Genomic DNA, 17,205 nt, shown 5'->3' with positions numbered 1-17,205 from the left:
TGATGCGATTTACTTCATTTATTTGAAAATGTAAACGAAGCGTTTGTTTTCATTACGACTGTAAATCATCTTAGACCAGCTCAATATCGCAACCACGTTACCGCCGTTATAGGCCAAAGAATGGGTACGAGAGGCGGACGTTGTTGACCCCTTGCCCCCCCCCCCAAGTCTATCTGACAGCGGCGCCTATTTCATAGCAAAGAAAAGGAGAACGTACAACAGACACGTCTATATGGAACAATTTTCGGGGTAGAGTTAGGGTTAGGAAAAGTAAGCGCAAAGTTGGGCTGGCGGTTCCCGTTCAGTTTAAAGCATACAAATTTACACATGGTTTATAATGCGTGCACAAGTGTTAGACGGGGATGAATTAATTAAGGAAGAGAAATTTAAACTGCTATAGAGCCCGGTTGTCAAAGATATATAATTATTTTTTAATTATATGCACTGTGATAAAGTTCTCAATCGTGTTAACGGCTGTTGGTTTGCTGGTTTTCTACATCATAGGAGCCCTGCTTTAAAAAAAGGGCTTCCCCAGCGCGGCTAAATAAACCGCGGCGCTTATTAAGATATTTATCGTAACAATGACACGTCTGTTTGTTCATGATTGCAAAACGCATGCGGAAATGCGATATTTCGGAAGTCATAACTTTTGCTTGTCACTTGAACCCGGTATCATTCTTTTCCATACAGATTGAAGTACACTCGTCAACAATACAGATTGAAGTACACTCGTCAACACGGTTGAAAATGGAGCAGCTTTGGACGAAATTTAAAGGATTCTTAGCAACTGCGCCGCTCCTTTCTACAGCGCAAAGTTCATCAGATCACAAGGAGCTAAAAGCCGGACGAGGTGTAAAGGACAAAGGCATTTACTCAGCCGCAGACGAAGAGGTCATGGATTCGAACGCCCATCTTTTGAAATCTCGACTAATCGACGAGATTCTGGATGATATAGGATTGAGGTTTTTTCATTGGGAATTATTCGCATTCCTTTCCCTCCTAGTTATGACATGTGGCCTAGGAACAGCTATGCTATCTGCTATACTACCACGTTTAAAATCGGACTGGAACATTCCTGCAATTAGTGCTGGGGTATTAACAATGTCATCACCTGCCGGAAAGATAATAGGAGCGACGTTTTGCGGTTGGGTGTCGGATAAATATGGCAGAAAGCCTTCTTTTATTGCATTTGCAGCGTTCATACTTGTGTCCGCTTTTGTGAGTGTGTTTTCAACGAGCTATTACTGGCTGTGGATAGGCCTTTTCTTCATCGGATTTGGAACGAGCATTTTAGTTCAATGTTTTGTCATGGTAGTGGAATTATTTCCCACCAGATGCCGCGCTATGTTTTCTGTTTTATTAATCGTCTTCTGGACTTTAGGATTTCTGCTTTCGGCCGTCGTTTCCATGGAGCTCTCGGTGATTGGTTATCATTGGGCTCTGGCTACCGTGTGTTTTCCAAGCGCAATTTTCCTCATTGGTAGTATTATATTTCTTCCTGAATCGCCACATTTTTACCTTGCAGCCGGGGAAGAGCAAAAAGCTCTAAATATTCTCCAAGATTTGGCGCCTGAAATGGATTTCACCGATGAAAAACTACGGAGTCACGGTCCCGAGACACAGAGGGCGGATTTTACGCAGTTATTTCGAACAGGCTATTTGAAAATTACAATATGCGCGTGTATCGCGTTTTTCAACATCTACCAATCGCACTATGATTTGATATACACCGCATCTGACGTCGCCGGTAGTCAAAATTATACATCTGCGACAAAAGATTTGCAAAACATGGAAACAGTAACCCGTCATATGTATGCCATCATGGTCTGGATGAACGTACCAGAGTTTGTTATCATCATCGCAACCGCTTTGGTTTGTTACGTTTTTACGGTTAAAAGAGTACTGTTAACAGTCACGTTGTGTACACTTGTTTTACAGATCGTCGCTTTGTTCGTCGTAAACCAGAGGATTCTATTACTCGTAGTCATAATGATATCAAGAAGCCTGCTTGCATCAGCTATATCTCTCCTGCTAGTCTTTGCATCACGTGTTTATCCCACGGAAATTCGTAGCATGGGAACAGGCGCTTGTGCAGCTGTGGGCCGTCTCGGGACAATCGCAGGACCGTTCATCTTCGAGACATGGTTTACCAAAGAGTATTTTAATGGAACTGTGTTTAATATTGCGATTGTATCGCTATCATTCATCGCAATTGTCTTACTGCCGGAGCAAACCGCCACTTCAACACTTCGGTGAAAACCGGCTTAAAATTGGCGAGTGACATGCATGCATTAAAAAGTTTTTACTCAGTAAAGTGCTACTAACAGCATAATTTACTGAGCAGCTTTTACGTACTGCATATAGTTGCTTCAACAATATGATATCCATATAATTATCGTGTAGACCTCCATGGCTCCATCTTAAGACCTGATGATACGATCTAACTTTGTCGGTCCATGAGACGTGGATAGGATCCGACAAAGCTGGATCGTGTGAACAGACCTCTTTAGCCTTCGACTTATAGGGTTTCAAAGCTGAATGGTCTTTACTCAAGAGACTTTGCAATAACAGGCAAATTGTGAGCCACAGAAATACAAACCTAGTAGCATTCTGTGTTTCGTCGTTTTTAATGTCGAATTGTGGGGTCAGTCGGCAGTCGCATGTCAATAGTCACTGCCATTATGATAATTACTACTACCACTATATAAGTTTCGCATAATATCACATGCATTCTTAAGTACAATATTAGGTTCAAAAGCCGATAAACTTTGTTTACGTTCGAAACACATAATAAAAGGAGGTCTTTCAGGTTTGTGCGACATACTTGGTAATTGCAACCGTCTATATAGCGTATCATGCATGATGTGTTTGCGCGGAGATCTTCAGAGTGCCGAAAGAAGCGGAAACGTCCGGGGTTACGCACTGTTGATCGGCTCATTAAAGTCGTATCATTTAGGCGATATATTTTATGGACTAGAGTTATGTGTTATATAGTATTATAAGATTGGCTTTCACTTCACGACAAACAGTTTTCGACAGTTTTCGAAAATCAGTCCCAAAATTTGAAAAAAGACATTCCGAACCTAACTATATAAAAATAACAAGACGCCTATTCTAGCGTTAACTGCGTCGCGTCAATCGTTGCATGCAACTGTGCCGCATTTCCTGTCAATATATTTATTCCTTTAGAAAATGTTTCTTTCTTAGGGTTTCTAGTAAATAGAGCCCTTCGTACAGAATATAGGGGTAAAACTGCATTATTGGTGCTAGGCAGATGTAGCTAACAATATACGTGAATAAGGCTGAGTTTGGAATCAGGTACTCTAGGAATCTGTTTGTACTGAAATTCAATAGGATCGTTCTGGCCGTTTTTACCCTTGAAGGGAAGGTGCGGTTTGATTGAAAAATGGCATAGAATTGCATACAAGGCTTTCATAGCATACAAGGTCAAGGCTTTCATGGCATACAAGGCTTTCATGATTCATGTGATCGTTGTCTGTAAACCCGTTTAGTGTAGGTTTACCACGATCAGTGTGTGCTAGTGTATGTAGAGTGAGTATATCAAACAAGACAAGACGAGAATCCAGCATTAGATTACCTGTACGTATTTTCTCGAACGACAGACGTCTAGATTTCCTGCGCTATCGGCCAGCCTCGTACCCAGGCGCTTTAAAATATATAACGTTGCATTCAGGTCTTATATAGAGTTCAGCTGAAAAAACGCGAGCGCGCGGGGGTGCTTGGGGACGCCCTGTCGAATCTTAACATTATCTTCAATCTATATTTTTCTTACGTGAAGTATCATGCCAAAACCAAATAGTAAATATGGAGGGAGCATCAGGAGTTTGTTCAGAAATCTCAAAAATTGACAATGAACTTGAACAAATAGAGCTCCAAATTGAAGTGTTATTAAAAAGACAAGAAGAATTGAATAGCAGAAAGGAACATTTAGAGAGGCAACTAAATGAGAATGAGGTATTTTTGGAATCCGAAAGGAAGGACTGGTCGCTAAGGAATTTTGAATGGTCTGAGCAACTTGAGGATTTGAGGGAGAAAGTTTTTCATATTGACGAATTTCGGCCATTGCAGATTGAATGTATGAATGTTACCATGTCAGGTAATGATATACAACATCTCAAATTTGAAGTTTGGTATACAGGCTGTCCCCCCAAAAACAAAAAACCTTAGAGTTTTAAATCACCATTACAATGTGAATATATAATAGAGTTGAATGCCTAAGCACCCTGTTGGCACCCACAAGTGTATAAATGTTTGACATAGGCATTTTTACACATAATAACTGTCAAATTTGCTTGTACGCACAAATGATCTTTATTAACAATATTTACACTTTACTAATATAAATATGGATATTTGTATATTTACAACTCAAGCACCATGACCTTCAACATGTCCAGAAAATTTAAACTTTGTTTGTAATTAGCACTTTATAAGTTGCATTAATGTGCACAAACTTATTTATAGGCATTCAAATATTACCAACAGCTGATTTTAATAGTTTGGGTGGTTTAGGGACACCCAGTATAGCTGTCTTTGAAGGTTTTAATAATTCCACCGACCACTGTCGTATTGACTGAAAATTCAGCTATGCTTCTTATGTGCAGGGTTTCCACAACTTATTTGCATAAGACTGTCCTCGCTAGAGGGTTAGCAATGACAAAAGAGACAAAGAAATTTTTTAAATTTTGAAGATTTGAAATTCCTGAATTGTGGAAACCATACCTTTGTAGCAAATGATAAAAACAGGACTGAAGTCACTAAAGAATGTTGGGCTTGCAGGGCCATAGCTAGACTGCTTATTCATATATTCATGTTTATGTACTGCAGGAACAATAGCATACAAAAGAAATCAGTCAGAGATCAGATGAATTTATTAATATACACTCCTCCTCCCCAATAGACCTTTCGGGTAATTACGTCACAACATTTTAACATCACAATGTTTTAAATTTAGATCCACTTTAAATGGAATGGATTTCATGTTTTACTCTCACGAGCCACATGCAAAGATGCAAAACATCCTTTTTCAACACATGCATGAAAAATATATTTTTTATTTTGACCAATAAATGTGAAAATACACAATAATGTTCCTGCATTAAGGCTTACTTCGATACTTATTAGTCAAAATAACAAAATATTTTTCATGCATGGGTTATAGAAGGATGTTTTGCATCTTTGCACATAGCTTGTGAGATTAAAAATTTGGAATCCATCTCATTTAAGGTGGTTGTAAACTTAAAACAATCATGTTGTGACGTAATTACTGAAAAGCCTATTATGCTTCTAGCTACAGCCCTGTATGGTTGGGCTGCACACTTTAACATGTTATTTATCAAGTTGCTGCGATTTGTTATAATTATACTGAGCTAACAGGTTCAGGCTAGAATTCTCCAGCCTGTTTTCTTCATTACTTATGTACAACAAAAGCATTTTTAACTACAAACAGTGTACATCGCTTAATAATTATAATATTTTCTGATGTTACAAACTAGAAATATTAAAAATGTTCTATAAGGCGTACCGACAAAGACTTCCCCAACCTTTGTCTACTAGTCTTGTCAGGAAGCGTCCCGATGAATATTCTTTACGGGGATCGGACTGATCAGTGGCGCCAACATTTAGTACTGAGGTACATGCAGTTTTATGGAATATAGTTAGCCAAAATGAGCAAGGAGTGGAAAACCTGCAATTGACCGACATAGGAACAAAGGCCTATTTTAAAGACTTTCAGCTCAATATTGTGTTTGTCTCAACTTCACAATTTAGAAAAACTGATTTTGTGTGTATATAGACTGTGAAAATTAGGTTCAAAGTTAAATTAATTATTCTATCAATAATTAACTAACTAATAGTACTAACTAAATACACAAATAAAGGCATAAGTGTGTACATAAAGGCATATCGTATCGGATCGGATCGGATCTGAAGCACAAGACGAATGTTGAGCTGCCCAATGCTATCCACACTTGAGAACAAATCATCAGGCAATTTTGTGAGAACTAAATTACCAGTAGCTGTAACATACCCATGTTCATTAACAACCTTTAGGTAAATTGGTTTAAGACACCCATGTTCTTCCTTGTTAATGGAATAACATGTTGCTGTAACTCAATGATAACAACTACTTATGTTTGTGAGGTGCAGCCAGGTGTGCACATAGTGAAAATGGGAGGTGTCCTAAGCCCTGGGATAGACATTTCACAATTTCAGGGGAATAGAACATGCTCAGCATTCAGAGTCTAACGCCTGTATTCAAAAAGCTCACTCACACTCATACTCATCGAGTGTGACATATAAATTTCGTTAATGCTGATCAATGAGAAAGTTTTTTCTGAATAGATGGAAAGATAAAAGGTAAATTACTGAAAATCAAGCCCCTGTTCGGCTGGAAATACCGCCATTGAAACGTTATGAGAAGATTAAGATCTCCCACTCAATGAGTTTGAGTGTGAGTGAGCTTTTAGAATACAGGCGTAAGGCTCACAAGGTACCACCAACCTTGGTTGATGCAGATTGCAGAGCAGAAAAATTTTTGAAAATTGATCGCTTTAGATATCCTATAAGAAATGAGCATTTCAGAGTCTTCTCAGAGCCATTTTCTTGCAAGCAATACGTTAAAATAAGCTTACAAATCTACTGGTGACCCCATTATATATCGTGTCTCATTGATAGTAATGCCTCGCTTATATGCCAGGTACCCATTTGAAAAGTATAGAAAAGTCAACTTTTTCGACGCAGGTACTATCGAATCATATGGTATGCATTTCAATAGTGTACCTGCATGGTTGTAGAAAACTGGTGATAGGGAAAAGACTGACCATTTATTGATGATGGGGCTCATTATAGGTAGTTCAAACAATTGTCTGTTTATACAATCTTTGTCTACTGTCAAAGAAAAATCGCAGCTGATACACAGTGTCTGGTAACCATCATAATTCCAGGCTATTTTGAAGGCCCAGACACTGGCTACACTGCATGGTAACCGCATGTGGATACTGTTAAATCTGTTTACATCCTAATTTTAGGTTTGGACTGTATTCTGATCATGCCAACTGGTGGAGGTAAAAGCCTTACATTCCAACTCCCAGCTTTGTTATCCCCTGGGTTTACACTGGTAATATCACCTCTGGTATCCCTGATGGAAGATCAACTCATGTCACTACGGGAATATAATATTGAAGCTAGCTTATTGAATGCTAGTAGTTCCAGAGAACATGTTAATAATGTGCACAGTAACATGATAAAAAAAGATTCAGGATTAAAGATATTGTATGTCACACCTGAGAAGATTGCTAAGAGTAAACGATTTATGGCAAAACTGGAAAAAAGTTACACAGGTGTAGTATTTTACATTAAATTTGTAAAGTAAATTTGTAGCTGGGTTATGGGGGTCAGTCCTCCCATGTAACGTAATCATGCAAGAGATCAACGTCAATAACATTCAATTAATTCTTCCTTTAAGTTTTACTATTGTATTCAATGTAACAAAGATATTGCTGGGGTGTATGTTATTGCCACCGTTTTAAACCCAGGGCCTCTATTAACATTAGAGGATCTTTTAACATGCAGGATATTGCAAAGGTTTTCCAGGAACTTGCCAAGGTGTCAAAAGAACTTGCCAAGGTTTCCCAAGATCGTCACAAGGTCATGGCAAGATTGCGGCAAGTTCATGGCAAGATCATAGCACTGACTTTGCAGAATTCTGCAAGATCAAGACGAAATCTTTGCAGGCTCTTGCATGATTTTGATAAGATCTTGACAAGAACTTATATGATAAGATCTTGCCAAGATCTTGCAGGGACCTTGGCAAGATTGTGGAAGACAACCTGCGACCCTCCATGCTGATACCCCCAGTTAATTATCCCCCCAGCAAAAATCCCGTATTCCGTAATTTTCCCACTCCATTTGCGACTTCTTGAAAGACCCTGCAGCACACGTCTGGAATACCTTTCTGGATCTACTTGTGTTACATTTAGCAGTTCAAACTCTAGGTTAGTGAGAATTTTTAACACGTTGATGGAGTATAATATTATATCTTTCTTATTTCAGCTGGCTGCCTGTCACGTATTGTGATAGACGAGGTCCACTGCACCAGCCAATGGGGACATGACTTTAGACCCGACTATAAAATTCTCGGAATTCTAAAAAGGCAATTTCCAAATTGTGCAATTCTCGGACTTACTGCTACGGCAACATCACGTATCGTCGACGATGTTAAGAAAATTCTCAATTTAACATCGAATTGTGTTATACTCAAAGCTTCTTTCAATCGCCCCAATCTTTATTACGAGGTAAGTAGACGCACTTGTACGCATTTGAATTAACCATGGTTTTGATGAGCTGTCTGTAGCGTATAAACGAATGTTTCGTTTTAATATATTTTGTTTGCAATTTGCGTGGCTATCCGATGAATATGATGTAATGTCTATCAAATAAATATGACGTAATGTCTACACATCTAAGGTAGGGGGGGTTCCCACTAGGTGGAATTTTGCGCGGAGCGAAATGTTTTATTGTCCGCGCCCTTTAATTCATGCAGAATGTGAAAAAAAAAGAAGAAAGATTACGTTCCACACGCAAAATTCCGCCTCGTAGAATGGCTGGATGATAGAAATAACGTTCGATCGAAAAATTTGTCGTCACTTTTCGAATCAAGCGATATTTTGCGCTCGATTTTGAATTGTTGGTGTTATATTTTCCTTTATATTTCGGCTGAAGCAAACTGATTGGAAACTGATTGTTGCGTTCTAGTCGAGCGGGCATTTACGGTTTCTTCTAATCAGAGTTTCAACCCAATGCGCTGAAAACAGATTTGTTATCGCCTTTAAAAGTAGAGTTAGTAACATAAGTTTGAATTTATGAAATATGTTCAGGTCAGAATGAAGCCGTCGTCGCCGGAGAATATACTGGACGAGATTGCATCAGTCATTAAGGCACAGTTTTTGGGAGAGTCAGGTATAGTGTGCATGTAGTACTTTTTATTAAAGTGATCTTGTATTGAATGTTCATGAATTGGCATGATATGATGGCAATTTACAAAGCAGGTCATGCACATCAAATTAAACAGCGCCGAAGCTTAAGGGCGGTGTTAAGGTTCACACGATCTAACTTTGTCGTATTCAATTCACTTCTGATGGATAAAAAATGTAGTTTGTTACAGTGAACTCTATATATAGAGTTCACTGTAACAAACTACTTCTATATATAGAGTTCACTGGTTTGTTATTGATAAAATAGTACTGCAGCTGTAAGCAGTGCATAGCCATTGGCTTCGGTGGATTTGCTGCCCATATACATTGCAACTCAAAAAAATACAAAACATCCATCCGAAGTGAATTAGATCCGACAAAATTGGATCGTGTGAACAGACCTTTACACTATGCAACTTTCCTTGCAACTTGCAATGCAATTCTACTCCTGAGGCATCTAAAGTTGTCAAATACGAACATTTCGTGTGATCCGCAAACGTTTCAAACAGCCTTTTTAAATTAATATCTCTCAAAATTGTAATTGCGTAAAAATTGCAAAAGCGCCTTAAGATTTGAATTTGAAGATTAGAGTTTTAACACAGCAAGTAAAAGGGAAAATAATTTTTTAGATATTTGCTGTGAATTGTTTTGTGTCACACCGGGATCCAGAGGTTGTGGTCAAAGTCGTATCTTTTCCACAATTGCATTGCATTGGCCAAAAACATCTGTTTTCATTCTCGTTTGACCGTGCTATTCAAGATAATATGTCTTTAGCAGTCTTAAGGCCAGTTTACACTTGCAAATTTAGGTGCAATTTTATGTGCGATTTTCTTCTTGCGAGTAATTAGTGCGAATGCTCTGATGTACAGTAGGAGGCAAAAGTTTGAGTCCAGTGACTGTATTTCATTGTTTTAGCAGCATATATTAATTTTCTACAGAAAACCTTCCCGATAAGTGAACTAGAAAAAAGTAAGTAAACTGAAAAATACATGCTGTACAACAACTATGAGATGTTATGATATTCATTTAAGGTATGTTAATGTGCAAACGTGCATTACATGTCAATGCTTAGTGTCCGTCTTTTTTTCCTCTTCAACGGCCTTTATTCTTGCGGGCATAGATTTCATATTAGGTTTTTTAATGTTGCACGTTCAATACCTTGCCAGCATTCGTTGACCACTTGCCTCAAGTCATCCTGGCTGGTGGGTCTGTGCCTCGCCCTTTTCCGGTTAAAACCGTCCTACAAGTGCTCAATAAGTTTTATATCTGAATGTGAAGTGGAAAGAAATGAGAACGAGATCACCAGAACGAGTTTGCTTCTAAAAGATTTCTGGCACATGGAAGATGCTCATGTGTTTAGGGTGATTATCATGTAGTTAGACGCGTGATCATCTTTGTACCAGATGAAATTTCATCTCCTTGAAGAATTGGATGATACTTTTCTTTAATCGTGATTCTATTATATCTTTCAATATTGCCAAACCCAGCATGACCGAAGCAGCTAAAAGTTTGCTCCTCTCCAAGGTTAGTTGCATACCACCTTTGGAAATTCTCACTTAATTTTTCTGCGATCTTACGAGGAAGGAATCCTTCAATACTTAATGCAAATATTTGTCCTTGTGTACCATCACTTTGCCCTTTTTTCCAACCATCTTGGGCAGTGTAAAGGAATAAAAACTTTATTTTGTCAAAATTTAGATCATTAGGACCAAAACAGTGTGCAATTAATATGGTTTACAGTACTGAAACACTAGCACGCATGTCTTAACTCGAATACGCTGCCAGAATTTAATACTGGATTTCTACAACGACTGGACTCAAACTTTTGCCTCCTATTTGAAGATCGGTGACTCAATCACTTGTTCACATCTATGAAAAGAAAAAAATCGCACATAAGATCGCAGCAAAAATTGCAAGTGTAAACGGGCCTTTACTCTTGTTTGGAAAACCGTTATTGTGTAAATTTTTATTACCTTTAGGGATAGTTTATTGTTTTTCAAAGAAAGATTCCTTTGACGTCGCTTCGGGACTCCACAAACGCGGAGTTAGCGCGAATTGCTATCATGCAGATTTAACACCTGAAGCTCGCACGAAAGTGCACAATTCCTGGACAAAAGGAAAGTTAAAGGTACTCTGTTTAATCTTTTTTCTGAATGATTTTAAAAAAGTCATTCCGGTTAAAAACACCAATTTTTATATAATTCCTACTTCATTTCCCTATGCTGTCTAATATTATACATGTACACAAACGATATATTTAAACAAGTTTAGATACTGAAAATATAATATGTTACAGAAAGCATCACAAAAACACTGTCTCGTTCCTCCCCTCGTCCTCGTTGCTTCCTCGCTTTCGTTGCCCTACATGACAACCTGAACTCAAGTTCTGGGTTTGTGTCGCGGGCCTGCCCCTTCGGCTCACTCCTAACATGTTATCCGTATTTTTTGGTTGTTTTGTTTAAATGAAACAAGGAGCCTGTTCTGGCGTTAACTCCGGCGTTGCGCGCACGTGCCAGTCTTCAATATAAAGCTTCTGAATGTAAACAATACAATTCATATTCATTTAGATGTCTTGCGAACCTAAATGTTATTCGATCGCGAAATTCAGAATGATGTACATCGTACTTTAAAAAGTATAGAAGTTCAATTGTTCAAAAATGTAAATAAACCGCATGATACATTCACTTTGTCTTACACTTTGCCTTTGGAATTCGTGCTTATATAGTTATATTAAATTTTCAATCCTGTGCAAACTGCGACGTGTCAACGCGCCCATACACGGCCACATCATCTTGTTAAACGGCGAAATAGCAGCGATATTATTAAAATAGGACCAGAATCTACATCTATACATGTATTAAATATATTCTTACCCCAATTCAATCTAAACTTAATCGAACAGCGTCAAAAAAACGGTTTATTTGTTCCTCTTGGAGGAATTGCCGTATCATGCGAGCAAAAACGAATCGTGCATCGGAAAATTAGCCAATTAGGACATAGATAAATCCAATCACATACACGTTTCAAATACCAGTATATTTCGCGCCATTACAGACTTGCAAAATAATAAGAATGAAAAAAAAAACAAACCGAGGTGAATTTTCAACTCCGTCGCTGACGCCGGAGTAATTAAAGGCCAGGATTAAACAAAATGGATATAACAATAAAACGCTCTCTCACCAAAAATATTTTGTATTTTAGAGCTTTCGGCTGTCAGACTGCAGCCTAAAGCCGGTTTTCCACTAGCGATAATTTTCGCGCGAGACGACATAATTTTTAATTTTGTTTCAGAGCTCTCAACTGCAACCATCTGGAACGAATTGCTCAAATACAAAGGAATAAATTCGCTTCCCGCGAAAATATCGCTAGTGGAAAACAGGCATAAGACGGGTGAAATTAAGTGATATACAGGGTGTCCCCAAAAAAAGCAACCACCTAAATATGCAGAACATTAATACTGACAGCTCTAAAGCGCAATAGATAAGCACCTCTGGGAATTGAAAATGGCTCTTAATCCTTCATTTACAATGCTAAAAGTCATTCTAGCTGAACTATGGTGCAAACCCGAACAATATTAATATTCTTGCATATTTAAGTGGTTGCGTTTTTTTGGGACACCCTGTGCACAATGTATTCCAAGCCATTACCAGAACCATATTTAATACTCTAAATTAATAACTTACACTGTATTCACCCGTTGAAGGCTACCGTCTGGCTCGAGAACCAGAAAACTCGTAAATATACAATATTTTTGGTTCTGATAATACTGATAATTTCTATAATGAGCTTCTTTTTTAATTTATTGTGAATTTCCCGTCATGTTTTCATAGATGAGAAAAACCTTGTATTCATGAATGGCGTAACATATCCCAATGGTCAGACATGTTTAAAGTGCCTATATCACTTGTGGGATCTTTACGGATTTGAATAGAGCTTGAAAAATTAGTTTATAAGTTCTACAACCTTTTTTGATATAATTAAATAGTTTCGAAAATACGTCGATTGGAGGGACTGGGACTCAGGAATGATTTGAAAACACGCCGTCTTTTATAATGTAACACGAAGAGTTTCACTGGCGATATAGTTTGCGCTTTTCAAGAAAAAAATGCGGGAACGGTGCGTTGTGTATGGCTATAGCAACTGGGCGAGTTTTTCTCAAAATATTTTACGTTATTGGAAGATCGAAGTAAAATTACAATTGATTACATTATGTTTGACAAGAACTTGGTTCCTGAGTCCCAGGCCCCCGAGCACGACGGAAATTTAGGCAAATCGTCATGTTTAGATGTAAATATTTCCGACTACTTAATTATATCAAAAAGGGTTGTGTAACTTATAAACTAATTTTTGAAGCTCTATTCAAATCTGTAAAGATCCCACAAGTGATATAGGCACTTTAAGTAAAATAAATTATAGGGTTAATGAATAAAGCAGTCACCCTAAAAACCTACGACTACTCGCAATATCCCAGTTGCAGGGACATCAGTATTTTAGTTTTAGTTTTAGTTTTCACCGCTAAGACATCGCTGTCCATATAATGTATTTTAGGTGATCGTGGCCACAGTAGCGTTTGGTATGGGCATAGATAAAGCTAATGTACGCTTTGTCATACATCATACTATGAGTAAATCTATGGAGAATTACTATCAAGAAAGTGGTCGCGCTGGCAGAGACGGGAAAAGAGCTCGGTGTATATTATATTATAATCCAACTGATTCCAGTCGGCAGAGTTGTATGGTAAGAAAATACACAGCGCTGCACAACCATAGCTTCAACCTCGTCCCCAGGGCAAATTTCCTCCCACCTCCAAACACGGAAAGTGGCCATGGGAACGATGTTAGGGAAGTTGGGGAGGATGTATTACTTTATGTTTTAATTTGTCTAGAAGTACATTGAGTTTTTACCTAATATCTAGGTCTTTACGGAACAAACGGGGTTACAGAATCTTTACAAGATGTTATCATATAGTCAGGACTTGCAATCATGTCGTCGTTCGTTAATTGGTCAACATTTTGGCGTGGAATGGAAAAATGAAGAGTGTAAGGGGATGTGTGATAACTGCCAGAGAAGGGAAAAAGGGGAAGGTGAGTCTCGTGATAGTCATTCAGTCATTGACACTTGAAAAAACTCAGGCTCTCACTATTAAGGCCCATTTACACTGTGCGATTTGTCGTATGCGATTCGTACCCTGGCGTATGTGAACGTATGAACACACTTACAAATGTGGCAGTTTAAATTCAACCCAAAACATAATTGACTGATTACTGTGCCATAGGCCCTCTTTTGCATTTGTCAGAATGATAATTGCGTACAACTTGTCGTGTAGTCTAAATACGCTTTTTTTATTTCCTGCCGTTGGTTGGTCGGTTGATGCTGTGATATCGGTTCAGGGTGCTGGGGTGTGGGCAGCTCACAAATTTCAAGATAATTTAAAATTTGCGTTCCAGTTCAGGCTTTGTGTGATTCGACGCAATTTAAAAGTCATTTCATAGTTGCAGTAAGAGGTTGATATTATTGTTTTGTGTACAATCGTCATGTGGGGCTGTTTTGTTTTGTTTACGGCTGTTTTGTTTTGTTTACGCCCAAAACAGGCCTGATACAGGCCTTTGTCAACCTCAATATCAACATGTAGTCACCTACTGCAACTTCCACGTGTCTCTGACAATCATAGGCCATTTTCGAAAAAAGCATAGTTGAGTTCTATCTGAGATCGATCTAACGTATTACAAGTTTGAATTCGTGAGATCAATCTCAGTTAACCCGCTTCAGAATTTCTCTATAAGGTCTGAGGTCCATCCGAGGTTGGTCCTATGAGCCGGACCATGTGAACGCAACATGGGTTTAGGTTTCCCTAGATGAATAGGATTTGCTAGGTAGTTACTCTAGACTACTAGGATTACAAAATTAATGTCAGGATGTAGTGGCTGTTCACACTCAAAATGAGCTATTTTAAGCCCCCTTTACACTACACTCGATTTAATAGCTCGGCACGGCTAAAATTGGTACCCGTACCCAATTTTATTATTGTTCAGACTGTAGTGTAAATGGGGTTCAAAAAAATGCCGAGCACGGATAAAATGGACACGGGTATCCATTGATCTCATAGCGAACTAAAGGATATGTACATGGTGCAATTTTTCTTGCAACTTGCAATGCAATTCTACTTCTTAGAGATGTAAATTAGTGAAGAGTCTTGCAGAAAAAAAGTGCATGAAGTGCAGTGATGAAGTGTAATAAACACAAAAATTTCGTTGTCCCAAATATACATGTCTCAAAAGTAGTATTGCATTGCAAGTTGATGGAAATTGCACCGTGCAACAGGGCCTTGTGCGAACAATCCTGTAACCACAATTTCGAAATTTTCAAACAAACATACTTTCTTGTATCCGTTAACGGCTTAGAACTAGAACTGATGCTTTTACCCCAGCCGATAGCTCTCTGCTGCGTCCACTTTCTAAGAAAGCTGCGTTGAATCCATGCAGCCCAGTTAACTATTTTCTTCGTATATTATAAGTCTAGATGAAATATAAGAAACTTGATCGTTTGTGTTTGAATTATTCTCCTGTAGATAACAGTATCGCTTTAAGAAAGGATTTGACGAAAGAGGCGCAAAATGTTTTAAAGATCTTAAAAAACGCTGAAGAAATTGCAGAACGAGTTACGATGAATAAGTTATTCGAAGCCTGGAATGGGAAAGGAAATAAGAAATTGCGAGTGAAAGATGTATCTATACCTTCTCTTACCGCAGTGGATTGTTTGCGGTTACTCATTCACCTAATACTTGATTGTATTCTAAGGGAAGATTTCCATTTTACCCCCTTCTCAACAATATCGTATCTTGTGCCTGGACTGCGCGCGAGGGAGGTTTTGGCGGGAAATGTATCAGTGTCAATGTTGCTATCTAATCAAACGTCAATCCAGGTACCGTTATAGCTTTGCTCTCGTGTAAATTGTTGAATTCTACCCAGTCGTTATTAAATGAACGGCGTTCCGTTAACTTAGTGGAGCAGTCTCCTGTTCCACATTTGGTGAGGTTGAAAATTTCTTTGTTTCTGAGCCTAAAGGCCCTGTTACACGGTGCAATTTTTCTTGCAACTTGCAATGGAATTCTACTTCTAAGAAATGTAAATTAGTGAAGAGTCTTTCAAAAGAAAAGTACATGAAGTGTAATAAACACAAAAGCTTCGTCGTTCCCAACTATACATCTCTCAAAAGTAGAATTGCGTTGCAAGTTGCAAGAAAAATTGCACCGTGTAACAGGGCCTTAAGCTTAGAAAAATATTCGTCCAGATATTTGAATATTTCCTTCATAAGCGGCCTCGCTATATAATGTAGGATAACAGACGTAAAACAGTTAAATGTAATTTTTTTTCCACAAAGAAACTTCAAAAAGAAACGTCGAAGAAACGAGACAGAGGCAAGTCAGGCAAAGATGATATAAACTGTGGCACTAAAATAGAAGCCAAGAAAGCTAAAGTTGAAGTGGACATTACTGACAGTGACAGTGATAGTTTGAAGCCATCATCGTCACAACCGAATAAGAAATTGAATACTCACTTGTCTTCTTCAACATCCAATAACCCTGTTGTGATTAATATTGAGTAACTGGAGATCAGAATGCTTCGTGTATGAAGTCTGTTCTCAAAATAATTTCTTCATTCTTCAGATTTTGGATGTAAAAAAATAGAATAGCATTGTCACGTGTGTGACCAGAGAATCACCCAACGCATGGTTCTCATAACTCTAACATTGTTCCTTTTTTACATTTCTGGGAAAGGACTTCATCTTTCTTAGAAAAATGGCTTTAAAATTCTCTATGATAAACTGTGTAAAAGTCCATTTTACGCTTCGTTAAATCTCGGTAACTGGGCTCATATGGACAGCCCCTAAGTAAGACTTTTAGCTCATCACTGCGGATTCAGCTTGACTGTTAAATGCATGTAAATAGTTTTTGCGTTTAATTTTAACAGTTGCGCGATTACATTTCTAGACAAAATTCAAACGTAACTGACATAAATGACTAAAGTAGATTGCCGAAAAAGTTCGAAAGGAGGTGTTTACTTTTTAACACAACGTTAAAGCCCCGTACATGCAGACGAAAAAGTTTTTCTTGACCAGTTCACTTGCTGGTGTGTAGGACGAACAAGTCTTCATTGACAAGTTTTATTTGCTCGTGTGTACGCGAAAAATTTGACAAATTTTTCTTGACAAG

General features: G+C 38.2%; 2 protein-coding genes across 2 annotated transcripts; both read left to right on the top strand.

Moving 5' to 3' along the window:
* The first annotated feature begins 691 nt into the window (after positions 1 to 691).
* LOC114540635 (synaptic vesicle 2-related protein-like) lies at positions 692 to 2,709 on the top strand. Its single transcript, XM_028560759.1, has one exon. It carries the CDS (start codon positions 748 to 750, stop codon positions 2,254 to 2,256), a length of 1,509 nt encoding a protein of 502 aa, XP_028416560.1. The 5' UTR covers positions 692 to 747; the 3' UTR covers positions 2,257 to 2,709.
* Positions 2,710 to 3,816: 1,107 nt separating this feature from the next.
* LOC114540613 (ATP-dependent DNA helicase Q1-like) lies at positions 3,817 to 16,979 on the top strand. The gene is made up of 9 exons (XM_028560739.1): positions 3,817 to 4,117; positions 7,050 to 7,361; positions 8,074 to 8,315; positions 8,898 to 8,979; positions 10,973 to 11,121; positions 13,542 to 13,730; positions 13,909 to 14,077; positions 15,562 to 15,914; positions 16,374 to 16,979. The coding sequence occupies exons 1-9, from the start codon at positions 3,826 to 3,828 to the stop codon at positions 16,596 to 16,598; spliced, it is 2,013 nt and encodes a 670-aa protein (XP_028416540.1). The 5' UTR covers positions 3,817 to 3,825; the 3' UTR covers positions 16,599 to 16,979.
* The last annotated feature ends 226 nt before the right edge of the window (positions 16,980 to 17,205 follow it).

The sequence above is a fragment of the Dendronephthya gigantea genome, unplaced genomic scaffold, assembly GCF_004324835.1.
Source record: "Dendronephthya gigantea isolate DGI-Jeju-01 unplaced genomic scaffold, DenGig_1.0 000003F, whole genome shotgun sequence".
Taxonomy (NCBI): Eukaryota; Metazoa; Cnidaria; class Anthozoa; order Malacalcyonacea; family Nephtheidae; genus Dendronephthya; species Dendronephthya gigantea.
The sequence above is the reverse complement of the archived record's forward strand: the minus strand, read 5'-3'. Positions and strand labels throughout refer to the sequence as shown.